The sequence below is a fragment of the Micromys minutus genome, assembly GCF_963924665.1.
Source record: "Micromys minutus genome assembly, chromosome: 20".
NCBI lineage: Eukaryota > Metazoa > Chordata > Mammalia > Rodentia > Muridae > Micromys > Micromys minutus.
Genome location: NC_137955.1, coordinates 15,966,361 through 15,987,424, shown reverse-complemented (window position 1 = coordinate 15,987,424; position 21,064 = coordinate 15,966,361). Strand labels below are relative to the sequence as shown.

Here is a 21,064-nt window from a genome sequence, read left to right as displayed (position 1 = left end):
TGCTGTGAGCAGAAACCATGACTGAGTTGCCTCTTATAAATGGCAGCATATATTTGGGGCTGGCTTACAGGTTCAGAGGTCCAGTCTGTTATCATCAAAGTGGGAACATGGCAGCATCTAGGCAGACATGGTGCAGGAGGAGCTGAGAGCTCTACATCTTCACCTGAAGGCTGCTAGTGAGTGCAAGACTGACTTCCAGGAAGCTGGGATGAGGGCCTTAAAGCTCACTCCCACAGTGACACACTTACTCTAACAGGGCCATTCCCTTGGCCGGGCATATACAAAGAAAGCATCACGGTACCTCTTACCATTGAGAAAAGAAATACAAGACTGACTGTGCTTTCTGACTCAAGTCTTTTTGAAAACCAATAAGGACATTGTTTTTCAGCACCCTGAACATTTTGTTCAGCTGCAAATAAAAAGCATGACAGGAATTCAATTTCACACAAAATGAAACCTAACTCTCTGGACATAAAGTTCACCAACACATGGGTGTAAAGACATTAGTCAGTACCTGTGCACATCTCCCAAAACCTCCAGGCCCTCTGGATGGGCTGCAGGGAAGTGGGGGCAAAGCAGCTCAAGGGCACCTGCTGAATGGCCCCACATGGGAATGTTATTCCTTTGTTTTCTGGGCACAGTGTGGTACGAGTGCATGTTAGGTAACAATCAAACCAGGATAACTGTAGTTACAAGCTGGTAACAGGTTATGTTATCATCTTACAGCTTGGCTTCTTCAAAAGACAATATAAAAAAATGGGCCAAAATCCAGACGAGGTGGATGAGACCACAGAACTCAACAGCTAAACCATCGATGGACACCACTGTGTGGGGGCTAGCGGAATCCCCGCTAGGGTGCGAGGGGGTGGTGACTGGATTTCTTTAAAAGTCCACTTTTAAATAACCGAATAGGTAAACTAGCCTGATCATTTTAGAATTTCTGCTGGTCAGTTGGGGATGACAAAAACTGTGGGTGATGGTTAGGGGTAGAAAGACCAAAGACACCACAGAAAGGACAAAAGTCATCTTTAGACCTACTAGTCCAGTGTTTACCTTTTATCAGGAAGATGGGAGGCTCTAGGCATGACAAACCTTCAAGAAAATGGAAACGTTTTTCAAACTTAGTTTGGGAAAGTGAATGGGGAATGCTCTTTTTGATGAACAGTAACAACAAAAGTGGAAAGTACCTGGTGTGTGTATTATACATAATATATATGTTATATATTATCAATATAGCATATATATTAAACACATATAATTGACATAGTGACATAATAGATTAAATATTTATATGTATGTATATATGTATATGTATAAATATACGAGTACTTTCTGCAGACGTATAACTGTATTAATAGTATAATGAATATGAATGTTTGTTGACAAGACAGAAAACCAGCATAGATTGTTTTTCAGTTTATGCTGCTCATGAAAGGTTGTCACACACAATATTTTTAAGTGGTAATTTTATTTATTAAGTTTTTTTTTTTTTTTTAAAGTCCTGCTATTACAGGACAGTAATCTCAGTTGCAACTCAGGAAGCCGAGACAGGACTTGAAGTCTGAGGTCTCCCTGAGCTGTAGAGTGAGATCAAGGATATCCTAGACAATTTAGGGACACCCTGTGTAAAGCAGAAGAAGGCCTGACAGCTGCGGCTTGGCTAATGGTAGAGGGCCTGCTCAGCAGCGTCTTTCAAGAAATGAAGTCGATAAAATATGTGCTTTCCTTCAGCCATTTCTGCCTCATCCGAGTCCTATCTTACGATGAACATGCTTGAAATGCTTGAATAACCAAGAGAAGCATGTGGTGTGTGTGTATGTGTGTGTGTGTGTGTGTGTGTGTGTGTGTGTGTGTGTGTGCGCATGTGTATGTGTGTGTGTGCGTGTGCATGTGTATGTGTGTGTGTGTGTACGCACGCGCGCGCACGCGCAGATAAATATACCACCTACTTACAAAACTTCCAAACGTTAAGATGGGGTAGATTTAAGAACTAAGGCACCAAAATTGTAACCTATATCACTTGTAACCTATAACAAATCTATAGTCTGTCTGCTGGTGGCCATTCTTGCCAAAGGAAGGGGTGGGGCTCTCTTCCCTTTTAGGAACCACAAGAGTTCTCTTTTGATAAACTGTCTAGGAGAGATATTTGCCAGAGATAAGCAATTTCTTTTGCAAGCTGCCTCCCTAACCACTCCCCTTTCCTGCTGCCTTTATGACAGGAGCCCCCTGTGGCCTGCCTTTCTCTTTAGCAGGTACCCACACTCCTTTACCTACCACTCACATCTTAGACAGCATGGATACCAACCCATCCACGCACACACTCTCTACCCCAAGTGTTGGGCTGAGAATGTCCTGTTCACACACCTGTGTGATTTTACACTCCTTAGCCTTAGTGAGCGATTTTCATTTGCTGCTAAACAAGTAACTAAAGGACACCTGAATTTGTAGCTGTTGCTGTTATTTAAAAAATAAGTAAGTAAGTCAATGGAAAGGCTCAGGATTTGTAAGCCAGAGCAGCAGCAGGAATCACTAATTTAGCAGGAGCATCCTCTGTGCTTGATTCAGGGGGCCACAACTGCTCATCCCAACTCGTGAAACTGGGCTGACAGAAGGCCTAACAGCCTGCATTTTGACAAGCTCTCGGTCCTTGTGATATAAACAGACTGCATTCCAGGGAGGAGTGGTCCTTTGCGACCACTTGCTCATTCCTGAGACTATAGTCTCTAGCAGAGAGTGGGAAGAAGAGTTTCAGTGTGTTCACTGTCACACACTCTATGTGAAAAGCTTTGGCATGGTCCCTAACCTCTAGGAACTTCATTGTCCTCTTATGAGAGAGGAAGTCAGGCTTAGGGGTGGGCAGTGACTCAATCTTAAAAGACACCCGTTAGGATTTCCTGTTCTATGGCCTCCAAGAATAAGACCTAGAGATGTCAGAGGAAACACAACTTGTCCATCTGTGGATGGATGGCCCTGACCACCCTCGTGCCAGGCCCCTGGATGGCAGTTCAGAGCTACTGGAACCATTTAATGGCTCACTTCAGCCTTGGTAAAGCCAAATAAACAAGGAAAAAATATTGGCTGTAAGTGTCAGGGAGGTACAGCAAAACCAGCTTGGTACTCTTAGTTACCTGGTGATCTGGATTCTTTTAACAGCCCTGCCATTCTAACGGACAATTTAAAGGGTGAAGAAACCAGTCATTAGGTTTCTAGAGAATATTTCACACAGCATGGTAATTTATTGCATACTTGTGTATGTGTGCTGGGTTACAACTAAGATTTAGACACAATCCTGTAACCCATTTCTTGCCCCACCCACTGGGTTTCTGAGCAGTATTGTCCTTTTGAAGCAGTTTTAGGAGGAAAGGGGCTGCCGCACGCTTTCTAAGGTTCTAAGCAGCCATGTCTCTCCGGGTCCTTCCGTGATCTTCACACTATCAACCATCCCCAGGTTTTACCAAATGGCTCCTGTATTTTTCAAGGAATTTTAAGCAAAGATGAATGTTTAGAAATTATTGGGGGGTGGGGTAGGTGGTGTCTGAGAGGAAATTATGCGGTCCATTCAAATATGCCTTTAAGTCAACTACGGGATTCAAAGATGTAGGGGTAAAATAGACATTTCATAAATGGCATATCACAAAACCCTGAATTGCTTCTTGCATGGCTACCACACAGCCTTATACATAGCCACACGGTGAGAGAGTAATAAAGAAACTGGACTAGTTACACACCACTCATTTTAGCAGCACATCTGAATGTCTAACTGGACAGATAGATGCCTTTCCGGTTAGCAGTGCTATTTTTATACGGCAGTGAAACTTGCCTTTTTAACTGAGAAGAGTGAAGACATCTAAGGCCAATTTATGATAGTCACCTAACTGATTATTCTAAACTTAAAAGTGTGATGTTATACCGTACCTATCCTGATACATGGCTTAACCTGGCATGTGAAAATCTCATTAAGATTTCATTAAACAGAAGGCAGGATTCTCAGCTGAGCTCCCTCTTCTATCTCCCTGTACACAAAGAACACTTCTACACACACACAGTCTCCTAGGACACACCCTTCACAAACATTCAGGAAGCTCAAGGTCAGCAGAAGGAAAGAGTAAACACCCAGAGGCAAGAGATAAACTTGGGGGAAAGTTGGAAGAACAATATTTACTACTTTGAACTTTAAAGTATAAAGACAAAGTCATTGTGTAAATTATATAGATTGTATTGTTTGTACTTGATTTTGGCAAATGAAGCCAAAATGTAAATGTATATATCGCACAACTGTATTAGAACTGTTTTTTAAAGAGGAAACTGTCCTATTTCCCTCTCATGTGATGAGTAATCTTGGTAAGATGTAACCTTTGCTGGGTTTAATTAAATGTGTTTTGTCATTTTTCTCTCCACCAAAAGATATAAGATGGGTGTATTTGCTAGTACACCAACTTGAAGTGTTTTGACTTAAAAACAATCAAATGATAGTAATTGACATAAATAAAAGCCAAGAACCAGACAGAAACGTCTTATTTAACTGTAAACCATCCTCTCATACCCTGTTGTTAAATATTAAAATTGTTTGACAGTAAGCTGCTCTCTCCTTGGGTTTTTACTGCAACGTTACACGTTTCAGAATGCCGGAGGGACTCCTTTTGCTTTGGCACGCATTCAGAATCGATTCTAGACAACTCAGGCTAGCAGTGGCGAAGGTTTCTGTTCTCACAGGAAATGAAAGCATCTGCTGTGCTGCAGCCTGCGAAGCCATTAAACCATTTGAATGTTAAGTGGGTGGACTAAATGTTTAAGAAAACTGAAGACACTTAGATGCATACATTGAAGACCTACAGCTCGACATACTGACTGCCATCACTGCGTGCAGGGCAGACTGCGTAGTCAGAGCAGGGATGCAGCTAAGACATCTCCCCAGGACTCCCACCCAAACCAAACAAAACAAAAGGAAAAACTGGAACTGTCTTTAAGATACAATGCTGGAGAAAAAAAAAAAAGGTTTTGTTTTTAAGTTTTCTGGTTTGGGGGGTGTGTTTTTATTTTTTCCTCTACAGAAATACATTTTTTTTTATATTTAAAAAAGTTGCGTACAAAGTATTTTCAAGGTATTCTTTCCCCTCACCTAATTCTTCCCAGATCCTCCCTGCCTCCTAATTAACCAACTCAAAATAAAAATAAAAAGCAGAAAAGAGAGAGGACTCTATGCATGGGTTCCCACCATGGGGTTTGCCCTACAGTTTGGTTGATACACTGAAGGACACGCTGTTAATGTCCCATTTCCCAACAGGTGTTAAGTGCAAATGGCTAATTGATCAGGGTGGAGCTTCATGTCTGTTTCTCCATACTGGCCTTGAAATCTTTTATCAAAGTCATCATCTTGTCCCAGAAAGGTCACTGTGTAATTTTATATTTACTCACATGTAAAAGGTAATTCCTTTTATTTATTCTGTATTAGAATAAAAAACCATAAACACTTCTCAGTCTGTCCCTAACCCTATTGTAACCTTTAAGTTTTAAATAAGATAGCAATTAAAGATTAATTAATTGATTAATCATTAATCAATTAAACATTAGCTCACACTTAAAGTCCACTCTAGCCTCACAGAATGCCCACACTAAACAGAACTCTTTGATTAAAGTCAATGTAGGATTTAAGTCAGTCCTAATTATAGCCCTGAATCTACTGCCCTCTGTTGGATGGTTCAACTAATTACAACACACGGTCGTCTCCAATAGCTAAGCTTGTCCACTTACATTTAACCAGATGCTTTTTCACATCTGTATGTGGTACAACTTATATTTCAGCTGTGTTTCATTTGAGACAAAGTATGTGAAACCAACAGCACAGTATTCATTCAATAAATATTTGAGTACACACTATACAGTCATGAACTGGTTAGGCACTTTGGTAGAATAGCCCTTGATCTCATGTAGTTGAGGCTAACGGTGGTGATAAACCACTGATGTAGTACTTCAGGTAGTATCAGGTAACAAAATATGAGACAGAGTAAATGGGTGGGATTCTACTTTTATGCAGGGCAGTCTGTGAAGGCTCTCCATAGAAATAACATTCAGAGACTGAAACAAAGAGAAGAAGCAGGGTACATACATCTCAGGAGGACCAATCTAGAAAAGGCAGGTGTAGCCTGCCCACACCAGGAGGTGTGGGAGGTGTGCTGGAAGTGTACTATGCTGGATCGCAGAGGTAACTATGGGTCCTGGGGCCCCAGCATCTTTGAGAAGGTTCCTCCTGGAGAGATGCCTTAGGCTGGAAGTGGTCGAGGCAGCATGGTCATTAGGTGATGTCTGTAGTCCACAAGGCCTGGACCACAGAGGGAGTAAACAAACTAGATTTCAGACTCATCCAGAAATCCTATTAGCCATGACATTTATACTCAAAGAGTCAAAACCAGGACCCAAAGGATATTCTGAAGACATACTGTGACCCTAAGATCATACTCAAAAGATAGAAATCTAGAGGCTACACCAATGACTGGACATCTGTTTTCACGTAAAGGCAAGAGCCTGTCCAGTGTCTGCCCACTCAAAAGCATATGAAGCATAAACGATCTCACGAGGAAGTCACCTCATAACTACAGCCAAAGCAAGCCGTCTGGTAGAGGCTGCTCACTGTTCCTCTACCTGCTCTAATAGCCAACTGGTAATGGTTACGTGTCAGCATGACGTCAGCCCCTTAATCTCTCAGCAACCAGCTCACTCTGCCACTCCTGGTATGGTAAGGATTAACAGATCAACTGATGCATTCCAGTGCTGTGCGCTGCAAACTTTCAGGGATGCTGCATTCTGGTTCTTTCGGCATGTCCCAGATCAAAGCCTACATCTTCATGCCTACCGACTTAAGTGTTCTCAGGTGAAGAGCAAGGGTCTCCAAAGTCCTGCGCTCCTTCCCCCACATGGACAGTTCTAGAGTGAGAGAAGGCTGACAGATGACCCCGATCACCAAAAAGGTGGATGGAGCTTTGTCCCTCTTCCCAGTGTCCTTCTTACCCAATCCCTAGGAATGAAGCAAGAACAGAGACCAAGTAACCAAGAGATTCCTGAAGATGCACAACTGTCCTGTCACTCACAGTCACTCAGGACAGACAGTCTTCCCATGATTATACCATAATGATAGTAAAGGTGGAAGAGAGGGTTCGGTCTCTGTCGCAGGAGAGGCATTCTGAAAACACCCCTGGACTATGTGAGCTAATTAGATAAAATGTGGCTTTCCTAGATATAACAGGAAAAAACTTTCAAAACGAGGGGAAAATCCTTTCAATCTAAGTGCCTAAAGGCAGTTTTTCCTCTCGTTGTGAGCAACGCTAATTCTATGATGATAATTACCCAACTGTGCTGATACATATCTGTATGTATGTATATGTGTATATACATAAATATATACATTTTTTTTTCCTGAGACAAGATTTCTCTTGTCTAGGTAGTTCTGGCTGGCCTAGAACTCACTTTGTAGACTAGAGTTTCCTTGAACTCACAAAGATCCTCCTGCCTCTGTCTTCCAAGTGCTGAGATTAAAGGTATGTATTACCACTGCCCAGATACGTATATGTAACTATAATATATATAATTTTTCTTTTATGTTCATTGGTGTTTTGACAGTGACACCAGTGTGAGGGTGTGAGAAGCCCTGGAACTGGAGTTACAGACAAGTCTCAGCTGACAAGTGGGTGCTGGGAATTGAACCTGCGTCCTCTAGAAGGACAGCCAGTGCTCTTAACTGCTAAGCCATCTCCCCAGCCCTGCTAGTACTTTAATTCTTTCTGAGCTTAGAATGCATCTTAAGTCTCCCCACTAAACTGTATGAGGTGATGGATATGTTAATCAATGGGTTGTGAGGGTCACACAATACAAGCATCACAGCACCACGTCATAGGACCTAAACATATTACACTTGTCGAATGTATGTCAATAAAGCTAAAACAACAAAGTGTATGGGACATGTATATTCAAACCTGCCATGACAGATTCACCATCAAAAACTAGATGTTTGGTATAAAAATCTTGCAGAAAATTTAATTTGTTTAGTAATAACTTCACATAGGCTAGTGATACATAAACATTATGAAAACTATCCAAACTACTTTAATAAATAATTACACAAACTCCTCAAATAGTTGTGGGCCAACTTTTAAACATTGCGCATCATTTTAACATAAACCACCTTGCTGCTAATCAGCTTTATAACAATTTTATGCTAATTTGTACAGTGATTGAGAATATTGACAACTAATGAAATATAAAAAAGCTTTACTGTATAATTATAGATTCTGAAGTCACAGTGGTCTCTGTGATGTAAAATCCTTCAGGTCTTTTATCATTGACTAAAAAAAGAAACAGGATCCATTTTTAGACTGTTTAAATCATGATTTATTTAGGTTCACTTCTAAGTTATATAAAATATATAATATCAAAATTAAGAATGACTTTCTGATTCTGCCATTTTTTTTGCAGTACATGCCTGATAGCAATGCTGTCACCACACTGAGGGACAGTGAGGTCTTCCTGAGGCAGCTGATGTAAAAGGAAGGCTGCTGCTCATTGTGAGCTGGCCACAGTGAGGAGTTAGTCACAGACACCTTACCGCAGGTTTCAGTTAAGCCATTTCTTCCCATCTTTAATTCCTGGGCAGCCCCTCATCGCGCACATTCATGCTCTTTCCATTTCTCCATTTCAGAACCTAAGAGGCTTTTGCCAAGTGTAAGACTTGGGGCACCAAAAACTGACTAGTCACCAGCTGCCCAGAAGCATTCCTTGTTTCTTTTCCAAGACGAGGTTGACTCTTCATATATTTCCTAAAACACAGAACCAGAGCAGGTATTCAAAATGCATGCTAACGAGAATAAACCACTTTAAATCAATCAGACAGGTAAACAGCAGGTCTATTCACACCACCTAGTTCTTTTAGCCATGTAAGGCACACTTCATGAGGCACCAAGAAAGGAAATGACAGGCCAGAAGCTGTCATAAGACATGATGCAACTACAGAAAACAGGCAATCCCACGTGGGCTACCCCCTTTCATCTCTTTTGATAAAACTTACATTTATCAAGGGTTAAATCATGTATGAGAAAATGGAATGCCTTTAGCCTTAACCTGTTCTTTGCAAACCTACTTGAACCTCAGTAAAAGGAAAGGACTGTCCCCCAGGGAAGTATTTGAAGAGGCCTGCGGTTCAGTCTGGTTCACTCTGTGCACTGCCCTAACCTGCCTACAGCCCCTTTTCCTGTGGCTCAGACGATCTTCAAGTGTGAGCGAGGCAGAGTCTGACTGGAATTCAGACAACTATGAACAGGGACAACAAAAGCTTCACCTCTTCACACTGGCCAGGTCGCACTCTCAGTGAGAGAAACCCAAGTTCAATTGCTCCTAAATGCATTCATGTGGTTTCCACCTCTAAGACTCATCTCCTCTCCTTTCCCTCCCCTCCTGTGCCATCCTTCTCTTCTCTGTTAAATTGCTGATTCTGTTTCCTCACAGCAGCCAGTTAAATCCTTGCTGTGTGAGGCTGCACCTCATGGGTAGGTCACCAGTGTCTAGTTTGTCCCCAGACAAGTTCCGGTTCCCCGCTGTCTGACTGCCTCTGAGCGCCTGCACTCCCCACCCTCTGAAAAGAACAGCCACACTCTCACAGTGTGCCTTGAGGAACAGTCAGATGGCGTCTTGTCCCATGGTGCCAGGAACGTGGATGTGGGACACGTGTCTGGTACCTATTTGTTTTCTAATCCATTCATTAAGCATTTTCTCAGATAGCCTCCACCCTGAAAAGAAAACCACTAGGCAAATGCTCTTTTGCCTTGAGGGATTGCTATTTTAGCCAGAGACTACCCAACATTATTCCTCCCAAAGAAAGACCTCTAGTTGAATAGAATCCTAACTGAAGGGATATTTACCTTATGAATCACACAAACAGTGTGGATTATAAATTCTACCTGCCAGTCCTGTGGAGGCCTACTCTATACCACGCCTTCTGTAGGGTACACAAATGTATGTGTATATATATGTGGTTAAACTTGGAAAACAGCCACTACATAAATGTGCTATTGCACAGATGAGGAGAACAAGATTCTGTAGGTAAGCAAGGCATATGAAGCCAAATTAGGAACAGGCTCTTAATTCCCATCTTTTATCTAAGAATAAAATCATCTCCATTGGCACAATGAGGTATTCGCTCACTCACCTTTTTCCATATGGGCACCTTGGCTTTTAAGGAATCAATGGCGTAGCTCACGGCTTCGAGGGACGCGGCTCTGTGAGCTGAGGACACAGCAATAACTGTGCTTGCTTCTGACACTGGAACCAAACTTTAATAAGACGATAAAAAAATTACCATTATCTCCTAACTCACATGTTAAAGAAACCACTGAAGTGTTTTTAAAAAAACCCATATAATTACTACATATACAGTAATTCCAGTGCATTCAAATATCTAGTTTAACGAGAAAGTGATATTTTTCTCAGTTATACTCAGTGGAATTAGCATCTGTCCAAAAAAGCTTGTCCATTGGACCAAGAAGAAAAGTCTTCTAACTCAATAAGCCTCGGATTCAAACAAGGCACAGTACGTGATGGTGTCTAAAGGCTACTGTGTGACCACATACACTTAACGTAGCATTAAAGATAATAAATACCAATGAGTCTTAAGCAATAAGATTGGCAACACCCAGTAGCATTAGCGGTTAGTAATAAAATTATAGCTAATAACAATGACAGATGTCTTAATTGATGGCTCCTTTTAAAATCCCGGAACCCCACTCTTTGGTGGTATGAGAAACCATCTGTTTTTAATTGCTTCAGATCTGTAGCCAACTTTCAACACACTCTGAGCTAAGAGCCTATAACTGTCTATGGGCAAGGATTTGGGCAGACACAGGCACTGCAGGCCAGGACCTGAAGATCTTGGCACAGTTACATTTCATTATAGCAGAAGAGGTGGCGAGGGCATCCAAAGCTGCAACTGTAATCAAGGTAAATGCTGGACGCCCTCTCCTCCGTCCTCCAGAGAAGACCAGATTCACCATTTGAACGGTAAAACGGTCCTACCCAAGCCGATGGAACACCGCTATGTGTCTCACGGGCCATTTCTGTCTAATGTCATGACAAATCTTTCTGATTTCATTTTCTGCCATTGGTAGATATGCTTCATATTCTAAACTAATGACCTTCTTGCCTTCAAAGTTATTTCTTGTAGTCCCTAGAAAAAAAAAAAAACAAAACAAAAATCACACAAAATAATATTTTCCCTATAACAGAAATACTTAATTTACATAATTCTTTAAAAAAGAGTTATTTCTAATTTAACAAAGAAGTAGAAATAATTGTCTAAAACATACTTTAAATTTAAACTTGATTAAAAGAACAAACAAGAATTATCTCCAAGATGATCCGAAAAAATAATAATTTAGCAACCTCCCTAAAAGCATGAGGACAGACAAGCCATATTCCTCTTCTTACCAGCAGCATTTCATACTTAAAAGGAAAGCATTTGTGTTCCCAGTTCTATCTATAAATATACATTATATCTCAATATCTGGAAGATACGAAATTTCTCTCTTACCACTGACTTTTATAATGCTTTATTATCCTTGTAATTTAATATGCCTTGTTAATCAAAAAAATAACTAAGGTAAAACTAAACCCGGGAAGTCTCCATCCACCCCACGGTTTGGCTTGTCACTCAGTATTGTACATCCGTTGACTGTTGTCATCAGCACAGAGAACTCACTGATTTCTACTCTGTGGAAGCAGAGAAAATCATCAACTCACCTACAAAGAGAGACACTGCACCACACACAGGGGACACCACCAGCTGTGACACTTCACCCACTGAGAGCTTCTTGTCAGTGAACTGTATTATGTCTTTAGGTTTCTCCTGAACATCATCCACATCTTTCCTAGAAATACGACATCAACTACCCTTAGCAAGAGCGGCAGAAGTGAGACACTTGACTCCTGCACTGTCTCCGTGTCCACTGTTTCTATATTAGGTAGGAAGAGGACGATTTGATTTTAGTGATAAAAATAAGTTCAAGAGTTTTTTTGGTTTTGTTCTGTTTTGTTTTAAGATTTATTTATTATATATAAGGACACTGTCACTGTCTTCAGACACACTAGAAGAGGGTATCAGATCCCATTACAGATGGTTGTGAGCCAACATGTGGTTACTGGGATTTGAACTCAGGACCTCTGGAAGAGCAGTCAGTGAACTTAACTGCTGAAGTACCCTAGGCACTGGTCTGCACGGAATCAAAGCACAGGCTCCTGACCTCACAGCATCCTGTATCTGAACAGGAAAAGTAAACCAATGAAGAAGCACAGGCCCAGGAAGATGGCTCAGCAGGTAAGACTTTCAAATGCACCTGTAATGTACATTTATACACTTACACACACACACACACACATACACAAACACATGCAAAAAGAAATGTAAGAGCAATCATAAACTTGGAAATAAATGAATTTCTGGGACAGGTCTCAGGGACTGCTGCAGATACAGAGACTCAAAGGTCTTTCTAGAGAGGCAAGGCTCAACACTGAGACCTGAGCAATAAGAAGTGACATGGGAAATGAGGACGGGGATAGGCCATGAAAGAGTGGCAAATTTCAACATTATGGGCCGATAAGGAACTTGATGCACTTAGAAGCACGGGAGTAAAGGGGAGAGGCTAGCCTGCGGCTGACCAGGCAAGAGGACCTTATCCTATATGCTATGAGAAGTAGAATTAGAAAGCCTGTGACATTCATCTGGACAGAAAACCATGAAAGAAGCCTCAGAGACACTATCAGAGACCTGTGCAAAGTGCTGAGAATTCAATAAGTCTTAATCCGAGTTTTGTTTCCCTATCTCCAACTTAAAAAAAAAACAATCAGACAAACAACACCAGCAGTTGGCTCCCAGGATTTCCCACCTTCTCTATGGGCCACCTGAGGTGCTTACCCTCTTCACACCAGTGCTTTTCAACCTCCCTAACTCTTCCGTACAGCTCCTCATGCTATGGTGACCTCCCCAATCATAAAATCATTTTGTTGCTACTTCATAACTGTAACTTTACTGCTGTTATGAATTGTAAATATCTGATATGCAGGATATCTGATATTCAACCCTCCCAAAGGGGTAACAACCCACAGGTTAAGAACCACTGCTTGACACATGTTGTTTCTTCTGTTAACACCAACCATACTGAGTTCCTGCACTTCTGACTGTAAGACGACTCCAGCATGCTTGTGGGTTCTGACCCCACTAAGACAACTCAGACAGAGCTCAAACACTGTCCACTCCTGTCAGCGACTGTTCTCACTGCTCTGAATGGGCTTTTAAAAGCAGCATGTTACTCTCTGAATTAACTCCGAAAACCAGCATCTGAGAACTCCCTGAGATTATCATGATGATGTGCTGATCAGAACATCCACATAAAACTAAGATACAGCTTCCACGGGGAATCCTAGTGTGTTCAGACAGCAGGCCTGAGAAAGTCCCCTACGTGTGAACATGCTGGCATCTGCCACATAGCTTTCCAGGAAAGGGAAGCAGAGAACAGACTCCTCTGACTTGTCTTTAATGAGGCCAAACTGGGTTTTTTGCATCTCTGTTTTTATCTACAGCTTAAAGAGTTTTTAATCGAAAATAGTGTACTTGGCAGTTTATTATAGTTGACAATAAAATAAGCTGTTTTGACTCCTAAAACTGTGCATTCCCAAACTACCCTGAGAAATGTTTAATGCACCCCACTCCACCATGGACCAAGGTGCCCATGGAGCCCGCTGCAACACAGCTCCTTTGTACTGGACAATAGTTGACTGTCTTCTTGGGATGCTGACCTTTTAACTTCCTGCTTGTGTGATTTGTCCAAGGAAGCTATTATTACGTGTAAGTAACCATATTTGTTAAAAAGTAAACAAGATCATATAACAAAGATCAATTCATATTTTGGTCCTGCCACTGTGATGAAAGGCCAGGTGTGGCCACATGTGTCCAAAGCAAGATTTTGTTTGCACGTGCTTGTATGTGTATGTATTCATGATCCTGAACACTGCACATTTGGGTAGGGGCCAAATTGCAACACTAGTGTCTTCCTCAATTGCTGTCCACCTCATGTTTTGAAACAGTCTCTCAGCTGATCTGGAGTTCACTGGCCTGCATATCCTAAGGATCCATCTGTCTCTGCCCTCCAGGGCGGAGGCTGAAAGAATGTGTTGCCACGCCTGGCCTGGCTTCTGCAGAGGTTCTAGGTCTAACATAAGTCCTTAGACTCACGCATGCGCTTCCCAGACCGAGCCACCTCCCCAAAGACAAGGTTGTTCAAAATTTCTCTGATTTGGTTTTCCCACCATCAGAAATGCGTGCATGATAAGATCTCAATGAGCAATGAACACGTCAAACTGCTTCCGCTGGGAGTCACGGTAGACGGTATTCATCACCTGTCACCAGTACAGGTGCCACAATGGCTGCTGCCTCAGTAAAGGACGGGTGCAGACAGACTCACAAATCATACACAAGCTGCCCTGTGGATGGTCCACCACATACCCAGATGGCTCAGATGCACTATCCTCCACTGATTGGTGGGATGATGGCAACCTCGTCTCCGGGCTGAAGCAGGAGTTGCTGATCTCCAAGCTCGACATACTCCTGACGAACAGCAAATATCACCTGGTTTCTAACATCAGCCAACCTGAAGGAGAAACCGCCTGATCAGACACTGTGAACTGTCCCTCACAGCTTCTCAGCTGCTTTGAGGAACACCTCCTTCACAAAGGCACTGACCTAACTCTCACTTTGTAGAGGTCAGATCCCCCAAAGAACATACTTGATCACAAAAATACGTTAGGTTACTCTTTGCTGAAAAGTCATGAGTTTGGGGAGAAAAAAAAATGCCCCAAAAGTAGGGCCAGTGGGAAATTTTCAAATACCATAAAACCCAAGCTCAACAGTGGGTGGGGTTCATTACTTCGCTTTTCTTTTAATCTCAGAGACCTTTGAGTATTCTAAAGAAAAGAACAGAAAAGTTTACAGGCCTAGATCCAAAACTTTAGAAAAAAAAAAAAAATCAAAGCAAAAGCTCTCTAATCAGAACATGGCCTTTTCCCAGAGGCCAGCTGTGGGCCTAGAGGTAGGTAAAATGGTACAAAAGTCTTGCCAGCTTTTCACTGAAAGAAAACGTGGTTGGAGTGATTGCTAGACAGGGAGCAGTATTTCCTTCTGAGCATAAGGTGAAGCACAACCTTCCTAATGCTGCAACCCTTTAATACAGTTCCTCAAGTCAGGGTGACCCCCAGCCATAAAATTATTTCATTGCTACGTCATAACTGTCATTTTGCTGCTGTTATGAATCGTAAGCAATCATCTGATATGTGACCCTTGTGTAAAGGTCACTCAACCCCACAAAGGGTCACAACCCGCAGGAAGGTGCTGGAGTAGCACCTTCCACATGGAGCAGAGCTCTGGATGAAACCTCTCTATGCAGGCTGAAGCAGCACTACTGGAATTCCTGGGACATTTTCTATATTTCTGCATTTTCTATAGCTATTCTATATCTAATCCCATAAGGGTTTACAGCAAAAATAAGTTTAATTTCATATTTTCAAAGGCCAGTAAAGAATCTTCAGATATCATAAAACCCATGCTCAGAAGCATATAGGATGTGTTCTACTTCATTTTTCTTTTAATCTCAGAAACTTTTGAGTATTCTAAAGAAAAGGACAGAAAAGTTTTCAGAGCACATTTTAACAGCATCTTTGAATGTTTCCCCTTAGACTATAAAAGATGGAACTTACATTTTTCTGTCTTAGAAATGATCAAAATGATTGTAAATTACATAACCATATCTAGGGGTGTCCACTTGACTGTGTCCTTTTAGTAAACTACCTGTAATGTTCCTTGTTTAAATTTTAGATTTTCAAGAAAAACAGAAGTAGTCCTCTTGTGTTAAAACATTCTCTCTCTCTCTCTCTCTCTCTCTCTCTCTCTCTCTCTCTCTCTCTCTCTCTCTCTCTCTCTCTCTCTCTCTCTCATAACCTTTACAAGATCATCATGTGCATCCTACAACTTTACCTACCCAGGATGGAGAGTCTCCAGCTCTTTCCAGAGCTGCGATGCTTTGATTTCCTGGGGCACTGAAATGGTCTCCGAGCGAACTCCTGCTATCTCAGCACTTTTTGCAAAATACAACACTTGAATCTGAAAGGAGAGAGGGTACTCTACATAACTCGCACAGAGAAGTCTCCCCCTTTCCCAAATGCAACGGCTCATAAAACTTCAGTGTGGCCCGGTGGTGGTGACATGTGCCTTTTAATCCCAGCACTCGGGAGGCAGAAGCAGGCAGATCTCTGTGACTTCAAGACCAGCCTGGTCTACAGAGTGTGGTCCAGGATAGCCAGGACCACACAGAGAAACCTCGACTCGATAACAAAGACAAACAAACAAAACACTTCAGTATATCCACATTTTCATATTTGAGTCAAAAGCTTTAAACTCAGTTCTGATTTCTGCACCTTTCAGACCTCTCACAAATCTCAGCAGCAGCATTAAAATCCTAGTACATTGCCTTAAAAACACGGTAAGCTGGATTCAAGTTGACACAAAATCGATTCTTCTGTAAGCTGCGAAGCAGAGACCTGAGTCAAGAGGTGAATTATGCAAGTAAATTAAATGACCCAGTCAGCAAAAGCTTAGCTTTCATTTCACAGTGGTCAGACGACCTTTGATTCCGTCCTACATTAAGTTACACAACACAGAACATTTGACAATGCAGCAAAGCAACTGGGCTTGAATTACAGGATAGACTGGTAGTTTCTAGGCCAACCCTGTGTAATCAGCCTGGGAACTAAGGGACCGGACCGTGCAGAAGGGCTCACCTGTCACTCAGTACAACTTATTCGCTCCACAATAACCACAGCTGCTGTGGAGATAATCCAGGGCCTGTCAGTCCATGGGTGATGCACATTTTCTCACAATAATTCCTAATTAGGAGCGTTTTAATTTTAAAAGGTGTCTGTCAAACTGAATCATCCGGAAAGGCAGGGGAAAAAAATCTAGACGCCTCCAGAAGAAAATCAGTCGTGCAGGCCATGACCTAACACCAGAATTCAGGGACATAACATGACATTCGGCCAGCAGCAGGCGCAAGGCTCGGGAGGAACTGGAGAGGGAGGGGCGCCCCGGCAGGGCCGGGCTGTGGTGGATCCCCGCACCCAGGCTAGCTCGTCCGCGTACCAAATCTTACCTGGCACCTAGGAACCATCCCGCTACACACTGCGGAACCAGTATACCAACCCCAGTGGCACCGGTAACTCAGGACGCATGCGCAGCCGGATGCTCCACCTTGTGGGCGGTGCTCAACCCCGGCGTGTTGACACTGCGCATGTGTACACTTTGCTCCGCCCCGTTCCGCTTCCTGTATCCACAAAGGTTCGCTCTGGGTTTGGGTAGCCGAACCCGTGTACCCTGCCCATGTGTCACCCGGCTGGGTGGCCCTGTTTTTCCAGGGCTAACCTATGCGGCCCCGCCATTCAGTGTGGGATTGGAGTTTTTATCCCAGCGTGGTGACCGTATCTGTCACTCCAGAGCTCTGGGCGCTCAGCAGTTTCTGAGCCATCGACCCCACCCAGACTTCCTTGGCACCAGTCTTTGCCTTAGCTGTCACGGATACTTGGATTTAAGTGCCCCCCGCTGGGCGCTCAGTGCTGAGCAGAAGGCTTATAAAGGTTAACCATAACTGTGTTCCAAGTGCGATCTTAGTAAAAATCATACCCTTTGAGAGTGGCGGGGGAATGCCTGTGTCACCTGCTCTTTACATTTGCCAAAGTAATAACAAATGTCAAGCTATGGGAACGTAGAATTGCGTAATAAATTCCCAGAAGGAAAATAGTTGCCCAGTTCAAGGAAAAAATAGAAATATAGGGGAGGGTGGGATGAGAAGCCTCATCATGATTTGCATCAATGTATATTTTGATAAGGTTGCTAAACATTAACGTTGAATGTTTATGTCCGCATCCAGTTGGATAAACAAGGACACTGACAGTCACTCTAAGCTTCTTGGTCACATCCAATGACAGCAATGAGCAGCACCTTCAAGAGGCTAAGAAATGATGCATACATAGTTCACTGTGGTTTTGCGCCCAAACTGGTGCACATAAAGGCTAGAGTCTATTGCTTCTGATGGGGGGGTGCTCAAAAATTACCCATGAACTCATCCTAAAAACTTCCTTTGGTAGACTTAGTGATGAGGCAGGGTTCAGAGCTCTGGCTGCTCTTTCAGAGGACCCAGGTTCAATTCCCAGCTCAAACATACATACAGGCAAAACACCCACACACATAAAAAATAAAATCTTCACAAAGACAAAGCTCAATAAAGTTTTATTCCACTCACATATTAAAAGGCCAGTTATGAGACCATGACATCAAGGTAATGCCATTCCTTTTGACATTATTAATGATAATTGCCCAGAATTGAAGGATGTAATTACAAAACATCAAGTTTCTTCATAGTTTTTATAATGATGCCTCCTTATGTTACAAGGTTCTTAGGGTTGGGGATGTCACTTAGTGTAAAGTCATAAGCAAACAGTAAAATATTAAAAATTTCTTTTAGGAGTTAAAATAAACAGCTTTTTTATTATCAACATAATACCTAGAGTTATTTTTTATATTTCAAGATATATTTTCTTCATTGCCTTGAATGAACAAAAGTATAACATAAAAGATCAAACAAACAACATACTTTATCTGCTAATTACTTTATGAGTTCATATTCCATTGGACTACTTGATTATATGTTCCCCTTGTTTATAGACCAATTATCCTTTTCTTTGACCTCAGAGTGATGCCAGGCCTTTATAAAGTTTGGTAAAGGAGAAATGTCACCAAGGAGATGTCCATGGGACAGCCCTGCTGCAAAGAAGCTGTAGGAATTCCCTGAGGCAGATTCTGGTAACCATCCCCTTCCTAGGCTACTTCTGCCTCCTTCAGATTAAACAATGTTTTCAAATTTTCCATCTGTTTTTCTGTTGATGGATTTAACTTAATGACTTAGTTATAAAAAATCTTTGTCAGTTTATTCCCAAATCTTGTTGGGAATAACACTGTTTTTTTCTGAGTTATTAGTGGGGTGAGTCTTTTTGAGATTTTTGGCCTTGAATACTTGGAATTTCTATTCATTTTTCTTTGTTACTCAAATGAATAAAAGCATACAGCTCTATAAATTCTGATTACAAACCAGATTAATAACAGGTTATTTTCATATTATGCTGAAGACTTTAATGTTATTTTAGTTACAAACTCACTAATTACATAAGTGGGTAATTAGAACAGAACATAATAAATTACATTAAGAACAGCCTAAACTCTTTAATGGTAAGATTGTTATTTTGCTTAAGTTACAACTTATTATAAAAAATCTAGTCACTATTTTCTCTGTCTGTAATATATAAAATGACATTTAGTTAAAAATAAGAACATTCAGATAAAGATATTTTGGTCTTATTTCTAGATTTTAAAAAAGTAACTAATATTACTCTGATATTAGAAATGATATTTTACAAAAGGACCCATTAATTTCAGAAAGATATCTTTATCTTAGGAATGGATTTCCAAAAATGTTTCATTTCCTTTTCAAATATATTTCCAAGAAATGTCTGTCAGCACCAGTGTTCATGAGATTTTCTAACAAATTTTGAATACACAGATAACATCATTTCCTGTCCAATTAATATTGTGTGAATACCTTCCATCGTTACTACTGCACATCACTGCTGTGCTGATCAATCTAAATGTCCACCTGCCACAGCCTTGCATTTCCTGAAAGTGGAGCTACAACCTAGAAATAATGTAGCTGGCTGTGAGTATGTCCGTGGGAACTCCTTCATTGGTAATAGGCCCATCCCCCTGATCTGGGCCTTGGATTTTTTAAGTATGGGGAAAGCCATAAGTAAGCAAGCAGGCAATATGGTGCACTGATTTCTTTCTGCTCTTGACTATGGATGTCAACTGGCTCTGTAACACCGGAGCCACAAGCCAAATAAAACCTTTCTCCTCTAAGAAGCTTTTGGTCAGGGTGTTTTATCACAACAACAGAAAGGAAACAAGAATAACCGCTTAGTCTACCTGAACTGAACCTCAAGTGGAAAAACATTATTTTTTTGTTTCAAAAAGAAATGCAACTCATATACCTACTTCAGGGATTCTTAAAAAAAAAAAAAAAAAAAAAAAAAAAACTGAGCTTCTTGCATACTCACCAAACATCTTAACCACAGCCTATTTCTATTTCTGTCCAAACATTTCCTGTGAGCTGTTTTTAGTCATTAATTCAAATCTAAGAGTCCTTAGGTACCCACTGCTTATTGTCAAGGACCCCTCCAGAGTTGAAAATATGGAGGCCGATGATCATATGCCATGTTAAAAAATATGAAAAATAGATCTTGAAATTTCAGTCTCTACGCAGTTCTTGGAGTATAACAGAATTATGCTCAGCAGAAATATTTCTGAAGATGTTTAGGAGCTGGTGTAAGATGAAGAGACTAATGTCTTTAAAGCATTTCAAATACTACTAGAAAAGATGATAACATGGTAATTATATTTCAAAATGCTAGTTTTACGTAAACCTATCTAAATTATGTATTTTAACAGGTGAGCCAAAGTCTCAAACACCAATCCACACAAATGACTTGTGAAGACAGACTTTTCATTAGGGCATGTTATAATAGCATGCTATTATGGAACATACTCCACAGTGTCTTACACATCACACCTTGTAAGTGTACAAATATGACTGAGTTGGCTTTTTGATCAAGCGAGAGTGTTTGAAATTATGCTGTACTTCTTGTCTTATTCATCAGCCATTTGTAAAGAATAAACCCCACACAAACAAATGAAGCACAAACACACCCTTTGTAGTTCGTTATTTCTATTAAAATCTTTTACCTCAAAAAGTAGGGTGCTCGCTCTTAAAGATACTGTGGTCATTTTCAGAGCCAGTTTTGAAAACCAATAAGAAATTTTCCAGTTGGAGGTGGGAACAGAAAGCCAGATTTCAAAGTTTTGTTATTTGAAAATTCTAAG

General features: G+C 41.3%; 2 protein-coding genes across 2 annotated transcripts in view; one reads left to right on the top strand and one right to left on the bottom strand.

Annotated features, from left to right (window-relative positions):
• Window positions 1–807, top strand: part of ITGA2 (integrin subunit alpha 2) — a gene marked incomplete at both ends in the record, with an annotated part of 87,954 nt that extends 87,147 nt beyond the window's left edge. The window contains one exon of the mRNA XM_080933907.1: window positions 727–807. Within this exon, the coding sequence (XP_080790033.1) occupies window positions 727–807 (81 nt within the window). The remainder of the gene's footprint in view (window positions 1–726) is intronic.
• A 7,537-nt stretch (window positions 808–8,344) lies between these two features.
• On the bottom strand, window positions 8,345–16,879 carry MOCS2 (molybdenum cofactor synthesis 2). Its single transcript, XM_080933583.1, has 7 exons — window positions 16,864–16,879; window positions 16,065–16,186; window positions 14,537–14,681; window positions 11,779–11,906; window positions 11,056–11,206; window positions 10,193–10,316; window positions 8,345–8,807 (listed from the first exon to the last, which is right to left on the bottom strand). The coding sequence occupies exons 3-7, from the start codon at window positions 14,632–14,634 to the stop codon at window positions 8,739–8,741; spliced, it is 570 nt and encodes a 189-aa protein (XP_080789709.1). The 5' UTR covers window positions 14,635–14,681; window positions 16,065–16,186; window positions 16,864–16,879; the 3' UTR covers window positions 8,345–8,738.
• Window positions 16,880–21,064: the final 4,185 nt, after the last annotated feature.

Coding starts and splice junctions, on each gene's coding strand:
- MOCS2 (XM_080933583.1), bottom strand. CDS start 14,634: ATGTCGAGCTTGGAGATCAGCAACTCCTGCTTCAGCCCGGAGACGAGG. Junction 11,207..11,778: donor TGCAGTGTCTCTCTTTGTAG/GTGAGTTGATGA, acceptor TTTTTTTTCTAG/GGACTACAAGAAATAACTTT. Junction 8,808..10,192: donor AGGTGCCCATATGGAAAAAG/GTGAGTGAGCGA, acceptor TCTGTGTTTTAG/GAAATATATGAAGAGTCAAC.